General features: G+C 45.0%; 1 protein-coding gene across 2 annotated transcripts in view; it reads left to right on the plus strand.

Annotated features, from left to right (window-relative positions):
* Window positions 1–19026, plus strand: part of KIRREL3 (kirre like nephrin family adhesion molecule 3) — a 3739713-nt gene that overhangs the window by 1087676 nt on the left and 2633011 nt on the right. For both annotated transcript variants that reach the window (XM_069224509.1, XM_069224508.1), the window contains exon 2: window positions 15347–15424. In XM_069224509.1, the coding sequence (XP_069080610.1) occupies window positions 15347–15424 (78 nt within the window). The remainder of the gene's footprint in view (window positions 1–15346; window positions 15425–19026) is intronic.

Here is a 19026-nt window from a genome sequence, read left to right on the forward strand (position 1 = left end):
TGCTGAGACTCCTACCTTGCCAAGTAGTTTCTAATCCAGTCTCTGGGCCCTTGAAAAAAGAAGGTGCTAGAACCAAGACTGAAATTCACGCACAGGAGCCGTGTTGGAGAAAAAATCAATGCAGCACCTACTTCACCGCTGAAAAATCGATGCACCGCCTGCATCGAGGCTGGAAAATTGATGCAACACCCACAGGCAGCTGTCAAAATTGTTGCATAACCCACGCAGTATGGCTCTTCACCACTGTGCTTGGAATTGTGCACAAATCTTCACTGGGTGTCAACACCACAGTGAACCTGTGCGGATTCGAGAAAAAAATGACCATTGTCTACCTGACCAAAGAAGAAACGATGCACAGCCTCACTTGTGAGTAAGGAATCGACGCATCGCTAACTTTTCCGACTCATGATCGCTCGCGCTGCTTTATTTTTGGCGCAAACCAGGTACTTTGTGTAAAAGCAATGCATCCATTGATTTTTTGGGATTAACACTCTTTTTAATTTAAGTTAGTAATTTGCTTGAATATGTTGGATCTTTGTCTTTTTGGTCTTGTTTAAATAAGATAAATATTTTAGATTTTTCTAAACTGGTGTTCTGTCCTTTTTGTAGTGGTTTCACTGTATTACTGTGTGTGCTGGAACAAATAATTTACACATTGCCTCTGAGATAAGCCTGACTGCTTATGCCAAGCTACCAAGGGATGAGCAGGGGTTATCCTAGGTGTGCACCTCCCTTACCCTGACCAGAGTGAGGGTCCTTGCTGGGACAAAGTGCAAACTGCCAACCAGAGACCCCATTTATAACAGTACGTCTACTCCTTTGCAAGGTGTGAAAGCCAGCTCTTTTCAATCAAACCCTCACATTCATATACCTTTTCAGGTCTGCTCCTATATCGACCAGCAGGGTCTGCTGCAAAATTAGTGCAGGCCATTATGATGACAGTAGTAAGCAAATCTATAAGAAAGCTTTGAACAAGGTATCAGTATGTAATTTTCAGAGCCAGGTTAGAGGACTTTGCTGACAAGATCAGGTAGTCTTTAAATCCCTCTAAAGAAATCTATTCTGTTGTCAATTCGTTTTACAAATGTAATACCACAGGAACTGCCCCCACAAGAAATGTTGTGTGCAGATGCCCAGCTACTTTCTAGGAAAGGTCAGGCTTATCTATGTTACATTGTCAGGGCCATTATATTCCAACATCAAAACTAAAGACAGTGTCACAGTCAAGAAATCTAAGATTGAACACACAACCTTTCCACAACTGAGCAAAATAATTTCCTGACTTAAGCGAATTTAGTCAAGTCTGGCCCTCCTTTGGACCCAGATCCCATAGATATCCTGTTAAAAGGTGGAAATGCCATTTTATCAGCTCTGATGGATAGCTACAATGTAACCTTAGAAAGTGGCTGTGTACCTGATTCATGGAAACATGATTATTCCCCCCTTGCTTACGAAAACCTCTTTAGAGCCTGACTGGACTGAAAACTACAGACACAGATCACTACTTCCAGGTTTTATCAAAGTTATGGAAAAACTGATAAATGGTTTTCTCACTGATTTTTTGGAAACTAATAATGTACTGCACCACAGGCAAACTGGTTTTCATGCTGGCTACAGGAACAGAGATGACTCTCTTATCGGTAACAGAAGACCTTAAGAAGGTCTTGGATCAGGGCGGGTTGGCTGCGCTAATTCTTCTCAACTTGAGTGCAGCCTTCTACACAGTTTCCAACTCAACCGCGTAACAAAGACAAGAAGAGGTAGGCGTTACAGGCAGGGCACTAAAATGGCTGACTTTATTTATAGATAATAGGAGCTTTCAAGTCAGTGAAGGTTTTTTTTTTTTCTCAGAGACCTATCAGCTTAAATGTGGAGTTCCACAGGGTGCCTCCTTGAGCCCTATGCTCTTTAACTTGTACGTCCATCTTCTAATAGGAATCGTATGCATTATAGGTTTCACTATTGTGTCGTACACGGATGATACACAGATGGTTGTCTCCTTGTCACCAAACATTGGCTCAACATCTGAAAGACTCACCATGTTCTGGAGCCGGTCACCAGCTGAATGGCGACCAGCTGTCTTAAGTTGAATGGTACCAAAATGGAGGTCATGATGACTGGAAACAACCCATCATTATGGGAGCAACTTCATTGGTCCCTGTGTTTGGTAGAGCGCTCTCCCCCTAAACCAGAAGTGAAGAGCCCTTCTGTCATATTGGACAAAGATCTGACCATGGCCTCCAAGTCAAAGAAAGTTGTGGGTACGTGTTTTGGCCTTGTAAGAGCTCTAAGAAAGACACCCAAGTGGCTCCCTATGGAAACACATAGGATAGTGGTCCAAGGCTTTATACTCTCTCCTTTAGACAACAAAGCTGCAAGTCATCCACAAAGCCGAGACTCAAGTATTGCCGGGTATACCTAAAATGCAATTAACGTGCTCACCCCTCACCAAACTTCACTGGCTGCCTATAAATAGACAAAAAACAATTTAAAGCCTAATGTATTGCTCACAAGGTAAAATACATGCATGATCCACATATTCTTTGGCACCTCCACATCCCCTATAGAACCACAAGAGAATTGAGATTGAACAAGCTCTCTCATCTCGCAATCCCTAGAATGAAGAGAGTATGAGGTGGGGGGTCAATTGTTTGCATATTTTGTTTCCATACTTTGGAACGTCCTACCAATTCACACCAGGACAAATGGAAACATGTTAAGTTTCAGAAAACAACTGAAAACCAGTTTTTTTTACAGCATACTACTTCACTAGCCCTGTTACCGCTGGGAAGCCCTCTTTTGGTTAGCCATGTCCTGTACTGAAAACTCAATAATACCAATAATAATAATAATAATAATAATAATAACAATAAAAATTGAGGGTCCTCATTAATTGCTACCTGATTGACATTGCTTGTTTTGGTTGCCATTAGTCAGTCCAATACACTTGTAAATATACTTTAGCACATTAAAACCAAATAGCATTATTCAGTATAAAAGTTACCTTGTGTCAAGACATGACACAGAATATGAGAGGTTGAGAGGACTGATGTCCTGGTATCATATTATACACTGTGTCCCAGGGACACAAGGGGCATGTGCACCTCCCTTGTACACCCCAGGTGTACAATGATATTACAGAGAGGGCCGCAGATGCTTCTGGGTCCCCTTCTGTTATGCAGATAGCACTGGTGCACATGTTGCACCAGAGCTAGCCAAAGAGGGCATTCCCTCATTTGTATGTGGGTGTGACCATCTGCAAATGAGGGAATCAGTTTGCCTCTGCTCCTGCCCCATATTACAGATTCAAGCGAAGAGACAAACATGCTTTTAGGAGGTGCACTGAAAGTGCATCACAAAAAGGTGGCACACTTTCAGTGTGCCTCTTAAAAGCAGTTCTCTGGAGGGGAGAAAGGTGATCCCATGGACTTTCAAGATATCTCCCTGCAGGGAGGTCTTGTCCCTTACTGCACCCACCTGCAAAGGGGATCTCTCTCCCCTCCTGAAGTGCAGGTGGCTTGCCTCCTACACTGTGAAACACACGGCAGCTTTCAAACAGCTGTTCAGTATTTCGCTTGAATGCACTGACCCCAGAGCAGCACCAGTTCACCACTGCCCTGAAGGCATTGCATTCTTTCTAATGTGGCACACTTTGGTGGTCATTCTAACCCTGGCGGTAAAAACCGCCAGGGCGAATGACCGCGGGAGCACCGCCGAAAGGCCGGCGGTGCTCCCAAGGGCATTCCGACCGCGGCGGTAAAGCCGCTGTCGGACCGGCAACACTGGCGGTCTCCCGCCAGTGTACCGACGCCCTTTGGAATCCTCCAAGGCGGCGCAGCTAGCTGCGCCGCCGAGGGGATTCCGACCCCCCCTACCGCCATCCAGTTCCCGGCGGTCCGCCCGCCGGGAACCGGATGGCGGTAGGGGGGGGGTCGCGGGGCCCCTGGGGGCCCCTACAAGTATTTCACTGTCTGCTTGGCAGACAGTGAAATACGCGACGGGTGCAACAGCACCCGTCGCACCTTCCCACTCCGCCGGCTCGATTACGAGCCGGCATCCTCGTGGGAAGGGAGTTTTTCCCTGGGCTGGCGGGCGGTCTTTTGGCGACCGCCCGCCAGCCCAGGGAAAAACTTAGAATACCCTCCGCGGTCTTTCGACCGCGGAGCGGTATTTTGGAGGGGGGAAGTCTGGCGGGCGGCCTCCGCCGCCCGCCAGACTCAGAATGACCCCCTTTATCTGTTTGTACCCTGTGCACCTTTTGAAAGATGCACCGTGGTGGAAACAGGAAAAGTGCTCCATGTTCATTTATTAAATTTTCATTCTACAATATACATAAAATAATGAGAAAACCTAATTCACATATAAAACAGCTAGTCATTAAATAAAAAGACAAACAGCAGCAAAGCAACTCCTCATAGGCAGTTCACGATCCTAGAACCACCTTGTACGTATGTATGCAAATACAGTACCACCATCTATGACTATAAAAGAACGACTCCCCCATCTAAGCCAAGAACTTTGTGATGGGGACCCAGAGAAGGCGCTTTTGCATACAGCAATTGATAGTAAAAATACATTAGAAAAACATCTACTACTACCGGGCCGACCCTCACTAAGTGGTAGGTGTGATAGAGAATACAAAGAGGGAGTATTTAGGCATATAACGGTTTTGCCACAACGAGGCATTGAATATGGCTCCCGCCCGATTCATGTGGGAGGGGATAGATAGTTCCATCTCATGTAAACATCAGGGCTTGGCCTTTCAAGATCTTATAATTCAATCAACCCCAGCTTAGCCAGAAACTCCCTCAAAGAGGGCCACGCAGCCGATATATATGAGGCGACTAGATTATGTGCACTGATGCTACCTGACCTTACACAAAGTGCTAGTGCAGTTTTAGTACAGCTAGCCCCACTAGATTTCAATATGGGGTAGAGCCATCAGCACCGAGCCGCATCAAATTTCCTACAAAACAAGGTAAAGTGGGCAACATTGTCTACCTCTTCAGACCTACAGTCGCAGTACTCCAGTCCAGCAGCTAGCCTGCGTGCACGGACTAAATAGCCTCTTAGTGGCAGCACACCCAACCTATAGTTTATATACAGAGTGCGCTTCAGTTCAGCATACAACAGATCCACATAACCTGGAAGAGCAGGATCATAGGAATTGTTAAAGTAATAGCTTACAATAGATTCAGGCCTAATTTCCTGGCAGACCCTAATCTTATTGAATTCTCAGTACCAGTCCATCACCTGGCCCATACTGTCCTGTCCAACTCTACCGGGATCCGCCCAGAGCCTCTAAATGGAAGTTTTCTAGAAGTTTTTAACGTGAGCACCCCAATTTCACCCCTCACATCCACCACTCACAGTGACATCTTGCAGGGTTTCCAAATACACTGATGCCTTGAGCTTTTGCATACAGCAATTGATAGTAAAAATACATTAGAAAAACATCTACTACTACCGGGCCGACCCTCACTAAGTGGTAGGTGTGATAGAGAATACAAAGAGGGAGTATTTAGGCATATAACGGTTTTGCCACAACGAGGCATTGAATATGGCTCCCGCCCGATTCATGTGGGAGGGGATAGATAGTTCCATCTCATGTAAACATCAGGGCTTGGCCTTTCAAGATCTTATAATTCAATCAACCCCAGCTTAGCCAGAAACTCCCTCAAAGAGGGCCACGCAGCCGATATATATGAGGCGACTAGATTATGTGCACTGATGCTACCTGACCTTACACAAAGTGCTAGTGCAGTTTTAGTACAGCTAGCCCCACTAGATTTCAATATGGGGTAGAGCCATCAGCACCGAGCCGCATCAAATTTCCTACAAAACAAGGTAAAGTGGGCAACATTGTCTACCTCTTCAGACCTACAGTCGCAGTACTCCAGTCCAGCAGCTAGCCTGCGTGCACGGACTAAATAGCCTCTTAGTGGCAGCACACCCAACCTATAGTTTATATACAGAGTGCGCTTCAGTTCAGCATACAACAGATCCACATAACCTGGAAGAGCAGGATCATAGGAATTGTTAAAGTAATAGCTTACAATAGATTCAGGCCTAATTTCCTGGCAGACCCTAATCTTATTGAATTCTCAGTACCAGTCCATCACCTGGCCCATACTGTCCTGTCCAACTCTACCGGGATCCGCCCAGAGCCTCTAAATGGAAGTTTTCTAGAAGTTTTTAACGTGAGCACCCCAATTTCACCCCTCACATCCACCACTCACAGTGACATCTTGCAGGGTTTCCAAATACACTGATGCCTTGAGCTTGCGCACTAACCTTACCCAATATAGCACTGGCCTTAAGGCTGCTAGTTCTGATATTGGCACCAGGCTAAGCTCCGAAGCTCCACGAAGAGGGCCTTCAGAGGGGTTCCTGGCCCTAACCCCAGTAAAGTTCTCAAGAAATTATTCTCGGCTACTTGTAGCACACTAGTGTTTGCATACCCCCAAAGCTCTTCCCCATGGAGTGCTGCAGCCACTTCCTTTTGAGCATTCATTTTCAGGATGATACTAATGCTTCTGGCTCCAGCCTTACACTTAAACTTCAGTATTGCTCCCGCTGCTTGCTTTAAGACTATAGCTGCCTTCTGCACATGACTGTCCCAATTTAGACTATCCGAAAACTGCATGCCCAAATAATTAAAGTGCTTAATGGCATCAATTGATACGTCATTAATCGCAAATTTGTGCCTGAGGTTTGGAAATGGCCGCAAGGTCATACTCAAGGTCTTACTACAGTTAGTAATCAATGATGTTTCCTCGCAGTATTTTACAAGGTGACCGAGTAGCCTATGGGCTGCATTTTCTGTGTGTTCCATGACATCACGTTGTCTGCAAATATTAATATTGGGACCCTCTTACCGGCTACAACAGTAACATCTAACTGTTCTTCTGGGAGGTTATGGACCACATCATTGAGGAAGAGGCTAAAAAATAGAGGTGCCAAAATACAGCCTTGCCGCATGTCCTTTTGTATCTGGAAAGGGTGTGTGGACTCCCCACCCATCCTGTAACTCACTCTGGCCGTGCTAGCCTGAAAATATATGCTGTCCACTACAGCTTTCACAAAGGTAGCATCCACCCCTAGATCCAGCAATGACCTCCAATGTTAAATCCTGTCTACTGAGTCGAAGGCAGCTTTTAGGTCTATAAAGACCAAGCATAATGAAGACCTCCTGACTACTGTGAATTTGTATGCAATCATATAGAGGCAGACAACCTGATCAATTGTTCCAACCCGGGACCGAAAGCCAGCTTGCACTTCTGTTATGACATCCGAGGCTTCCACCCACCCCTGCAGTCGGTTAAGCAAGACTTTCCCCAAGGCCATTCTGACTCCATTGAGAAGGGAGAATGGCCGATAGTTAGCAGGACAGCCTTGATCACCCTTCTTGTAAGTCGGAACAATAATGGCAGAGTGCCAAAACTGGAGTACTACATTCCCGCAAAGGGCTGCATTAAAGACCTTAGTGAGGAGTCTAGCCCAGTAGTAGGGTGCCTTGCAATAGAGGTCCACGGGTCCCAGATCAAGGCCAGGAGCATTATGCTTCTTCATAGCTCCCAGTGCTCTGATTATTTCTGGGATTAATATTTCTATTGAATTGAGACAGGTGGGGAGGACATCTTGCGTCAACTTGGGATCAAAAGGGACCAACTGGGTCATTACTGTATGAAGTACTATAATGGTGAACCCAAACAGCTGGGCCTATGCAAGTTTCTACAGCATTCGCCGTTCCCTTCCCCACTCTCACTTTCCATTATTCTCGACTGCAGCCTCCCTTAGTTCTGCCCCTACTGCATTTTGGCACAGCAGTTTCTTAGCAGCCAGCAGGCACTTATAGCCTCTTCTACACTCTCTGAATTTCTCTTCCCTGGTGCAGCTCTCATGGCACCGTGTTAAGGCATGAGAAACATTTCTCTTTGCCCTCACACACTCCTCTTCGAGCCAGCCTTTCCCCCCAAACCACCCCCTCTGTTATTGCCAACTAGCTTGTTCGCTGCAGGCTTGGTCCGCAGAGCCCTCAACTCCCCTACCATAGTATCATATGTGGTTGGGATCGAGCGACTATCACTGGTCAGATCATCTATAATAGATTGCCCATAATTAACCACTATATGTTCAAGTTCCTGGAGTTCTCACAAGTACTTCTCATCAACCTTATTCTCCTTCTGCAATTGGATAGAACAATCCAGTCGTACTTTCTATCCCCAAGGAACTTATTCTCATACTGACGATAAGTGGATTGTGGTCACTTTCTACCCTATTGATCACAGCCATATCAAAGACGATCTTCGACGCTTCAACTTTAATGATTACATAATCAATGACTGAAGAGCATCTTCTACTGTCGAAGGTTGCCGTTGCAGCACCACCCAACTTGGTATTCCCATTGGCAAAGAGAAGATGATTATTTAGCAACAGATCAGTAAATGCCTCAGACTTTTTTGTAGACCTAAAATAGCATATAGCTGACTAAGGGATTCCTAGACTGCGATCTCTCATTGAGATTCCACTATTGTTAATGGTGTTGCAGGATGGTGTGTTGAAATCTCAGCAAATCAGCATCAAGTTTTTGCCTCCTCTGTGCCCCCTCGCTATCTATTGCAGCCTGTCTAACACTTCCAATATATGTGGAATAATCTTTCCAGAGCACCTGAACCTCCGACGACCACCCTGGCGGGATGTATACATTCAGGATGTCTATCACCCCCCTTGTATCCTCCGCGGACCTGAGTTTCACATGCTGAAAATTTGCAGAAAGCGACGAAGGTAGCAAATCTACTTTTTCTGCTTTGCAATTTAGCTTGCACCAAACCTATATTGAAAGACCACCAGATGGCCGCCCTTCCTGGAGCGGGCGGCCAATGTATCAACCCCCAAGAACTCATTCGCACAAATTTCACCAAGAGGCCAAGTTTCTTGGACGCAGCAAATATCATGTGAGCTTACAAATTCTAAGCAATCCTTATCTTCAATTTGCTAGCAAGACCTGCTATGTTCCATGACAGAATTTGGATAAACACCCTCTTCGAGTAATTATATGAGTGAGGCGTGCAACCATATGTGCAGAGGGGGACAAAATAGCGTTGGAATTCTTTCTCTACTCAGTCAAATCTCACTCTAGGAGGGGCTCTTGAGTCACCAGCCAGTACAGCTGCTACCCATGACCAATCCTCTCAATAATTCCCAGTTTTTTTCTTGCCATGATTGGGGATCCTAATTTGCCTGCTGTTGTTGTGAGTGGTAATGGTCATGGTATCATGCACTCTATTGTTGTCAGCTGAAGACCCCCTGATTTTACCCCATACTTCAGATCCATATCCATGCAGGCTACCAGTACTCAAAGTGCCCTTAGGACTCCTACAATACTCATCCAAGATAATTTCTTCTTGGTTGATTTCAGGACACGGCAACACATCAACCCCCATTATGTGGAGGCAATCTGTGTGGTTAAGGAGAAGTCTAGCTGTACCGGGCATGGCAAATTCAACTAAACTGGAGAGACAGGAGACAGCAGGGCCACCTAGGGAGGTGGCAGTATAGGTGCCCTTATGCTGCAGTCAAATGGCTGTTGCTTGCTCCCCAGCTTCACTAGTTTCACATCACTAGAAGAAAGAACCCTCAACTCTGGGACAGCGTAAAAGAGCGCTAGCAACCTTGATCTGTTCAGGGATTGGTTTCACCTGACATCAGGGGAGAGATCAACAAACTCCAGGCAATGCCAACTATTCCTCCTTTCAGGCAAGATACTAACAGGAGCAGCAGTTCTGTCATAATACAGATCACAAACTTCTGGGCTGTCTCTGAGTCTGGTTGCCGGGGGCGCAGTAAATTGTAGGGCATCAGGATTCAGGCTAGGAGACGCTTCTAGTTTATTTGGGATATGGGCAACTTCCTGTTTGGTTTGGGCTACTGTCCTCACCTGGGGGCAGCCATTCCATTTCTGAAACCTCTTTTTCTTTTTCTCCTGTGCATCCTTGCCCTTAAGGTATGTTCTGGGCAGTCTACCTCTTCCGTTGGACCTACCCCTCTTCGTCTGTCCTTGCAATAGGGGGCATGAGTGATTCCGGAAGCCCCTGCTTCAACCCCCCTGCTTCCATCCTGCCATGCGACATTATCCAGCAGTGGGGTGGTTGAATTGCTAACATCTGTATTCTCTGCAGTTGGCAAAACCTTATCGTTAGTGATGGGGGTTACCCCACTGTCTGCATGGCTCTTGGAGTTGGAAAACAGCCATTTGAAGGAATAGACTGTAAATTGTGTAGCCCCCTTCCCTTTTTTGCACCCTTTCCCTTTTTCTTGATACCCTTAGACAGCTCTTCACCTGCTTTGCCTGGGGCTTTGCCTGGGGCTTTACCCTGCGGGCCCCGGGTTCTTACCTCATGCTCCACAGTGTCGGCCAGTGGCTGCTTAGATCTAGTAATAACTGACATTTTCGGGGTGACTTGCCTGCTGCTCCTCTGTGAACTGAGTGACCCTTACTACTGTGCTCGCCCCATCACCCACTCCACAGCCATAGTCATCATCATCACAGGGGTTGACCGTAATTGCGTCAAATTGTATTAGGTCCTCAGTGCATGCAGGATTGGGATCTGGAGTTTGCATCTGTACAGTGTTCCTTTTAATTATTGGAAATTTGATAAGGCTGTGGCCGTCTTGCCAGGGTCAGGAGAGGTATTACTTGATTCCTTTCATCTGTCCTTCCTCCTTGAATTAGGGCCTGTGATATCATGGTTGATAATGTCTCAATGTGGTCGGTTCCCACAAGGAATTTCTCCAATATAGCAAGGGTCTATGCTAGAACATTATTTAGTGCAGTCATAGCATCAGAAATTATGAAAGCTTGTGGGGACTCTGCAAATATTGGGTTGGCCCTTGAGTACTGGCTAGCGGAAATACTCTGAAATATGGAGTCATCCAAGCAGAGCCCCCCACTGAAGGTAGTTCTGTCATTAACAAAATTGGTATCGAGCGCAGCCTCTATCCAGGCCTCCGAGTCAAAATCTGATGTTAACAGAGCATTGGGCGGTTCACAAGATCCAATCTTTCTTGCATTTGCCTTGTTCCTGGTAACTACTGGGCTACACAGTACATCAGGGAGTATGTAATCGAGTAAAATGAGAGAACTTTCATTGAGACAGTCACTTTTCCCCTCTTGCTTGACATCTCCCAGATGCTTTCCATCTCCCAGATAGTCGCTTGGGGCCACTACCTCTATTGGAGCAAATGTGGAGCAGAACCTTGTGCTCATTCCTTCTCTAGGACAGAGCCATAAGCTTACTCTCCCCCATCGAGTTGCTCATTGCATTTTGTCTATTCTTTGGTGTGCACATAACTTCTTACAGGTTTGCTCACACGTGGGCACTGGCATTGGATGTCCAAATAGAACAGTTTCAACGTCTGCAATAGTTCTCATCCCGCTGACTCCCTCTGTGCTGCCATCTCAGGGTTCTTCGTTGCAGGGTTCTACCCCATCCCCTTCCTCCAGTGCATGACTCTGCATTGGTACTTGCTCCTCCGGTCCTGTTTGTTCAGCAATCTGCTGCAAGTGGGGCACCTTGTACCCCTTCTGGTAGAAGCTAGTTATTGGCCCCATGGGAGATTTAGAGGTGGCCATATTCGCCATGGCCTCAGCATTGCTACGTTTGCTATCACCCAATGAAGTTACAGGGGAGGAGAGATCAGGCCCTCTAGACTTGGACCATAAAGAACATCAACATCCCCTGTCCTAGGCCTAGACTCCTTCCACCCAAATCCTTTTGTCTTGGAATGTGTCCTTATCAATCTATTAAACACTCTCATTGAGCACCACGGGCCATCTGCCTTGCACTGATACTTCATCTGCTTTTTAGTGTAATTTCCTGCAGCGTCGTACACAGAGGTACAACCCCAATTATGTTGTTTATCTCTAATATCCAACAGCTCTGTGCCTTTTTGTGCTGGTAATGTGTTGTGTCAGCAGCTGTGCTGAGATTCACAGGGGTTACTGCAATATCCAACACACAGATCACATGGATCGCCCAGGTCAAGGTGGCGGGGTAGAATGCAAAGTGGAGCAAGCTGCACCAGGGCCTAGTCCTCCCGCTTCTGCTCCTCTCCGGCTCTACCCTAGGGCTCTGGCTCTAATGCCACAACCACGCACATCACACCTGTCTTGTGCTGCCAACCGTGGGTCTTATGGTGTTCTCTATCTGTCCTTGCAGCATAAGTCGTTGTTGTTTAGGCCAACCAGCTGATCTATGAACACCTTCTTCTAATGTTCTTACAACCCCTTATTTTCTTACACAACCTTATAGCGCTCGATCATTAATTAATTTGTCCCCTTCTCTTTTTGCCCCTTCTGCACTGAATCCGCAGGTTGCCAAAGCGCTAGACGTGCAGTGGATGCAGTGTTAGTGCAGAGTCATATGTAATAAAGACACAGCAAAAGCAGAAGCGGTAGCTGTAGTTGAGGCAGAGATTGGTGGAGCCTTGAGGGTGGAGCTAGGAATGTTCAGTGATGGTGATAGTGATGATAAGCTGCACAGAAATCAGTTACATCTTCCACCCTACACCCTGAACCTCCACCCTACCAGGCTACCACCACCAGGTAACAGGGGGTGGAGGGAGGTGAAGGGAACCGGTGGCGGCCTGAGGGTCAAGTCCTGGCTCAGTTCCAGCCGATCCAGGCCAGTTTGGGGGACAAAGGGTGCAAAATCGCAAGCCCCACTGCTTGCCCCCACCACTTTCTGCTGGCTTTGCCGCCCTGCTGCCTTACCATGGTACCAACCTGTCAGCCAGCCGCCTGCTCTTTCTGCCGCAGCTCTGCAGCACTGATGTGCCACCGCTGCGGCACCGCTGACCCTAACCACTCCCCGTGTCAGCAGGGGCAGTCCTCAGTGATGGCGTCCTGTCAGTGATCCACCCTCGCAGCATCCTCTGTCTGCCTTTTCTGCAACCCGCTGCCGCCCGCAGCTCTGCAGTGCAGCGGTACCGTTGCCCCGGACACACTCCTTGTGTCGACTGAGCGGTCCTCACCGTCAGCATCCCGTCTCTGAGATCATCATGTGCCTGTGTCTGTATTCTTGCTCACCCTCAATGGTGACACTTCCCATGTGTCATATTCGTAATGTGGGCACTAGGGCTGCATTACATATACAGTGCACTTTTCGCATTTCTATCATGGCCATCTTTAAATAGGAACAACAAGGAAAGTGCACTTATTACAGAAAATGCACTACCCCCACGGCAGCTGCAAACTAATTCTTCTTTGGGGGCAGTGCATTCAAATGAAATGTGGATCGGCTGTTTAAAAGCTGCTCTGTATTTCACTGTGCAAGCAGCAGCCCACATGGACTTTAATGAGGGAATATCTGGGGGTCCAAAGGCCTCTGCGCCAAATTTTGTAATACAGCCATGGGCTCAGTGGCAAAGTGATTCCCTCAGTTGAATGGGGCCACAACCCCATGCAAATGAAGGAATGCCCTTTAATGACAGTGCTAGCTCTACATGTGCTCTAGCGCTACCTGTTTCACAGAAGGGCCACACATGTGTCTGTGGCCCCTTCTGTAATACCAAAGTACCTTGTGGGCAAACAAAGCGGAAACACATGCTGGTTGCGCCTCCATGGCATTCTCTGTAATATAGCCCTTGGCATGCAATATTTGCAGAAATGGTGGATAATGTCAGTAGAAGTGCTTAGGCTGTTTCAATCAGATATCCGCTGACAAATAAGATATCTACTTAGAAAAACAGTGGTACACTACTGCTGCGCTTCCTAAACCCACTCAGAAAAACTCACACGCTATGAAGAAGTAACTCGATTTCAAGTCCAAAGTCATGTCTAAATTATATTTCAGGGAATGTAGGGCTAATCTCTAACAGCCACTATAAAATACACTACTATGGGGCTTCCAATAACATATTTAATGGACCATCCTAATGCACAGTGGGATGGACATTGTGTATCTGCTTCTTGCTTAGACAGACAACTGCCCTGTTCAATATTTGGCCCCATATCATATATCTGGTTTTCATTAAAATTGTAATGCAGGTGGAAGCACAAGATGTATATTTAAAGCACATTTCTTTTCCCACGTACACTTCAGGAGGCAAAACCTGCCCAAATCACCAAACAGGTGAAACACAAGTGGGGGAAAAGCCCTCCAATGGGTGAACAATGTGCGTCAATCGGGGCAGGAACAATAAATACCACTGTCATTCCCCACTGTGAGGATCAAAATTTAAAACCCCTTTGGAATTCAGCCTCGGGGAAATATTGATCCCTTGATGATCAGCAATGCTTAATTTGTAAATAAAAAGTGCCAGTGACCAAAGCCCTCCTCTTAAACACACGGTTGCTGCAATTAAATGCGCAAACACAGAATACTGGGCAGCGTAATCCTGAAGCCATCTCGGGCCTCTTCAATCCATTTACAGCCACTCCCTGCCCCTTCAGTTCACTCTTGCTTATTTCTACTTTCTCCCTTTGTGAAGCTTTTTCATTTTTCTTTTCCTCTGTTTTCCCATGTGTCTTTTGCTCGCAGTAAATGCTTGAGGCAGAAAAAACAGTGCCGGTGCTCTGCACCGGAAACAACAAGCACAAATTAAGCACTGATGATCAGTATCCCTCCTATTGTGAAACTCTGAGATGGTATTGGTTTTTGGGCAAATATTAATCAAGGTGTAAGCCACTATCAATTCAGGCCTCAAGTGAAAACTGCATTTATTTCTACTTTAGTTAGATCGTTATTAGCAACTACAAACGGTATCATCTGTAACCACAGTGAGGCTCAAGCATGTTATGTGTCTCTCTGCACCACTCTTCTTGACTTGCACAAGCCTGGGTTTGTTGAAGATCAAGTTAAGGTTTCCTGGAGGACGTGGTTGTGGCAATGACAAAGCATTTTAGACTTTCAGGCACAAATTGGGAAGTGTTTGTCTTATTTGTTGACAATCCTAAAAGTTGGAGTGTTTTTATTACATAGTACATTAATCCTACTGACCTAATTGGTACTTGCAGAGAAATATTTACCCTTAAGCAATCCGGTCTTTCCAGTAATATGACATTATCGTCACAGAGATGTCTGTAAACCTGTTGTTTCACATGGCTTAGGCAATAAAGTGTGAGCCAACATTTGACGTTCCATCTCTTGCTGATGCAAGGAAATGGTGCAAAATGTCAGTAATTAAGAACACGAGGCGCTATGTGTCGAAAGGCTGCAGAGGAGCACGTTTGAAAAAATGAAAAATGTATGTTGAACATGTATACTAATGTTTAGTAAGGTGTTTATACAGTGATCTTGCTACCCAAGTTAGTCTGACTCTGTGTTTTATTTTACTCTTTCAGAATTTGGTCTTCCAAAGAGAGGATGCTACTTAGTCATGGGGTTCATGTCCAAAGACAAATATCGAAGGATGACAGAAGGTGAGCAGAGTTCTTACCATCTATCTGTCTCAGAAATGTCTCCCTACTAGTCTTGGTGTCTTTTCCCTCAAGCCGCCGTATAAAATACTGCTGTTGTTGAGATTTTCAAACAGTGGTTTGCTTAGCTGTACATTGTGTGCTGGGGTCTGACACCAGTAACTTTCTATGCATCCAGTGGTCTCACATACACACTGGGCAAAGCAGACTGCTGCTGAAAATAATCCCGTTTGCATCACAAACTAACAATGAGAACTTTGACAACTACTCAAGAATGGCAGCGAGTTATGATCCTTTCGCCTTTACCTCCATAGCTCTGAGCCTAGGGTGAGGAAGTGGAAATTGTTGATATAGTAGATGAGATACAACCCCTCGGAAAATACAGGTGAAGTTCCTTATTTCACCAAGGCAACGTTTTCTGCTTTCAGCACGCAGAACTGGGTTGTTAATTGTTTATATGCCAAGGCACTCAACAGTAGTGACAGAAAGTGAATTCCTCATAGTATTGAAGCAATCAAAGTCCGACTGCAAGTGAGTAAATATCCAAAAGGTTTTATTAATCCGATGCAAATCCAAAAGATACAACAGCCAACACGTGTTTCGTCAACAAAACTTCCTCAAGGCTGTGAAGTAGACACACAATAGAGGATTACAGTAAAACACATTGTTGTACGATAACAGGGACTTCAGTAGGCCAAAGTGACTTTACCACAAACCACATAAAAAAACATATAAAATGGTGTATCCTGTGTTTATTACACATCCTGATTGGTGTGTCATGTGTATAAAAACACCGAACTACTGAGCTCCATACAACAAACCACATGTGCAAGTAAATCGGATACGTGACGTGCCAGGTTAATAAGTTTGTAACCTGCACCACTCTTGATAAAACCATAGAGTGAGGTAAAAAGGAAACAGAACCGTGTGATCATGCAACCCGTCAACCCAACTACGTGAAGACTCTATAAAGAGAAATGAAAGAAAAAGGGGAAGAAAAATAGAAAAAGAATATCGGAGCAACCTACCAACGGCATATGTAAATTAGGAAGTCCAAAAGATGTTACGAAAAAATGAATACGGTGAATTGGCATGAATGTTAGGTTGTCATCCCAGATCATAGAAGAGAAATACACTCCGTCAGTGTTCACTACCTTGATAAGTCTACAATGTAAATCAAGAAAAACGTGGAATGGAATATCCTTCAAAGCGGTGTTATTGCCAAGTAGAGATGTGACCTATAATGTCAAGAGCAGAAAATATGTGGCAATACAAATAGAAAACCATATTATAAACTGACAAACAGTCCAAAAAGCCTGACCGCATAATATCCAATATTAACGTCCTGCGCAAATATAATGGACCAAGTACCTATTACAGGAGATTGGCAAAGAGGCAAAAGAGACCACGTCGTGTATTAAGAGGAAGAATTTGCCATATGTAAAATTCATGAACAAGGGAATGTGGCAGGCTCCTATATATGAGGCCATGCTTGTCCAACCGTTCCATTTTCGACCTAGAGACAAGTAATAAACAGATTAAAATAAACAACCGCTTCCCGTCTAAATTACTATGAAGGGCTGTATAATATGACGATAAGGGAAGCAAACCATAGACCCATAGCAGAGAAAAATCATGACACGTCGTCTCATAGGAGTCTCTACGAGTTCATGGGAGCTCTAAAATTCCCATCCCCTTACCGTGTAGTCTTCGTTTCCCATACGATGTGAGTTGGTTGATTGTTCCGGTCAGGGAAATGCCGTTACACGGAACTTATGTGCAAGAAAAGTGTAGTAATAGAAAGTGGACTATACTATCCAAATCAGATTTAAAAAACTGTGAAAAACGGCGCCAGATTGGCATTGTGGAGCCCGACATAGTACATACATGCACAAAATAGAAACAGAAACGAATGCCAAGTCACCCAGTTGGAAAGCATGAGAAAAAAATAATCATTTGAAATCCATAGTGTACAGATCATTAATATATAAAAAAAACAGGTATCTCATATATCAGGAAAATGTGATTAAACACATTGGCGAGAGTAACCAGCTACAGAAATCTGTTCATAATATGCTGTTCTTTTCAAATACAAACAATGTACATGTGACAGAATGAATATAAAAACAATCATTGTTTAGAAGCAAAAATTCCTTTACAGTCGAACTAAACAAGGTATCATAACTGTGCAAAGTCAGCAAAACATCAAGAAACAATATACCAGCTTACAAGAAAACATGTAGATCATTTCCAATGTTAAACCCCTTCTCCACCACTCTGAGTTTCAAGATCCATCTGCTCTCCAGATGTCTTAACATGAGAGCCTTATCTCCACCCCGTGGACACAAACCAAAAGTATCAATGCCATGAGCAGTAATCCCCAATACCTCTCTCTGCCCATGTACAGAGTGGTAATGGGTAGCCAACGTGTAATCAGTATTATTGTTTCTGATTGCCCTGATATCCTCTTGGGTTCTTTCTTTAAATGCCCTTATTGTGCTACCCAAATCCCTTTGCAAACACAAATTATACAGTACACCATATCTGGTGTTGCAGTTCATGAACTTGAAAGTCTTATAAGATGTTTTCGTATTGTACTGAAAAGCAACTGTTTTGTCTTTCACATAGCAAAAAATGTTGCAGTGTCCACATTTATTGAAACTGGGTTGTTCCAGCTGCAGGAAGTCGCTCCCATAGAGGGTAGGACAAGTTACTATTGAAAACGGCTCTGCGATACTCTAGGGTACTGGGACGTGACAGCGGGAGTTCCCTAGAGGATGCTAGAGGCATTGGGAAAATATGTGAGTGACCCTCTCAAACACTCAGCCGGCCAGCAAGGGAGTGAGACAGGCTAGCTCAGCAGGGATTGTTGGGGTGGCCACGTGGTGTTGACAAAGCTATAAATTGGTTGGGTGGGCATGACAGGAAAGGTGTGAAATGATACCAATCTTTTTGCCCCATGCACCCTGCTACCCACCCTTGGGTGCGCAAATGCAGTGACCAGTGGTTTAAACTGAGGGCTAGTTGAAATGCCTTTGTGGGTCTCACTAAATATATATCTCAGAGTGGATATGCTGCACTTACTTGGATATTTTCACATGTGCATGTTCACTCTTTGAGCCCTAACGGTAATTTTTTAATTTATAAAATAAGGTTAGGGCTATTAGCGCTGTGTAAAAGGTTTCAGTCTCCTCTCAGTGTAGCTTTCGTATTGGTTCAAGCTCTCCATTTCTCCGTCTCCAGTCAGGAAAGGTAATTGAAAAAATGCAGCACGCTTATCTTGTCTGAAATGTTGAAAAATCGTCTTAGAATTTCAAGGCAAGTAATAGCCATTGAGACGTCTATTTCCAAATTCTGTGCAGTGTGCGCATCACAAATCACACAGAACTCCCCTACTGAACGTAAAAGAGTAATTTCTAAAAATAAAATAGTCAAGATTGGACGCTTTAAGCGAATATTATGGGCACGATGTTTGATTATTACACAGTCAAATAAAACGAGGGGTTCATTCATGCTAATTTTCCTTCTTTTACTCTGCTTAAGGTAATGCTTGTCGTTTTATTCAACGGAGGATTTTATTTAGCTCGAGGAACGGACATTCATTT

Source organism: Pleurodeles waltl, chromosome 3_1 (genome assembly GCF_031143425.1).
Source record: "Pleurodeles waltl isolate 20211129_DDA chromosome 3_1, aPleWal1.hap1.20221129, whole genome shotgun sequence".
NCBI classification, from domain to species: Eukaryota; Metazoa; Chordata; class Amphibia; order Caudata; family Salamandridae; genus Pleurodeles; species Pleurodeles waltl.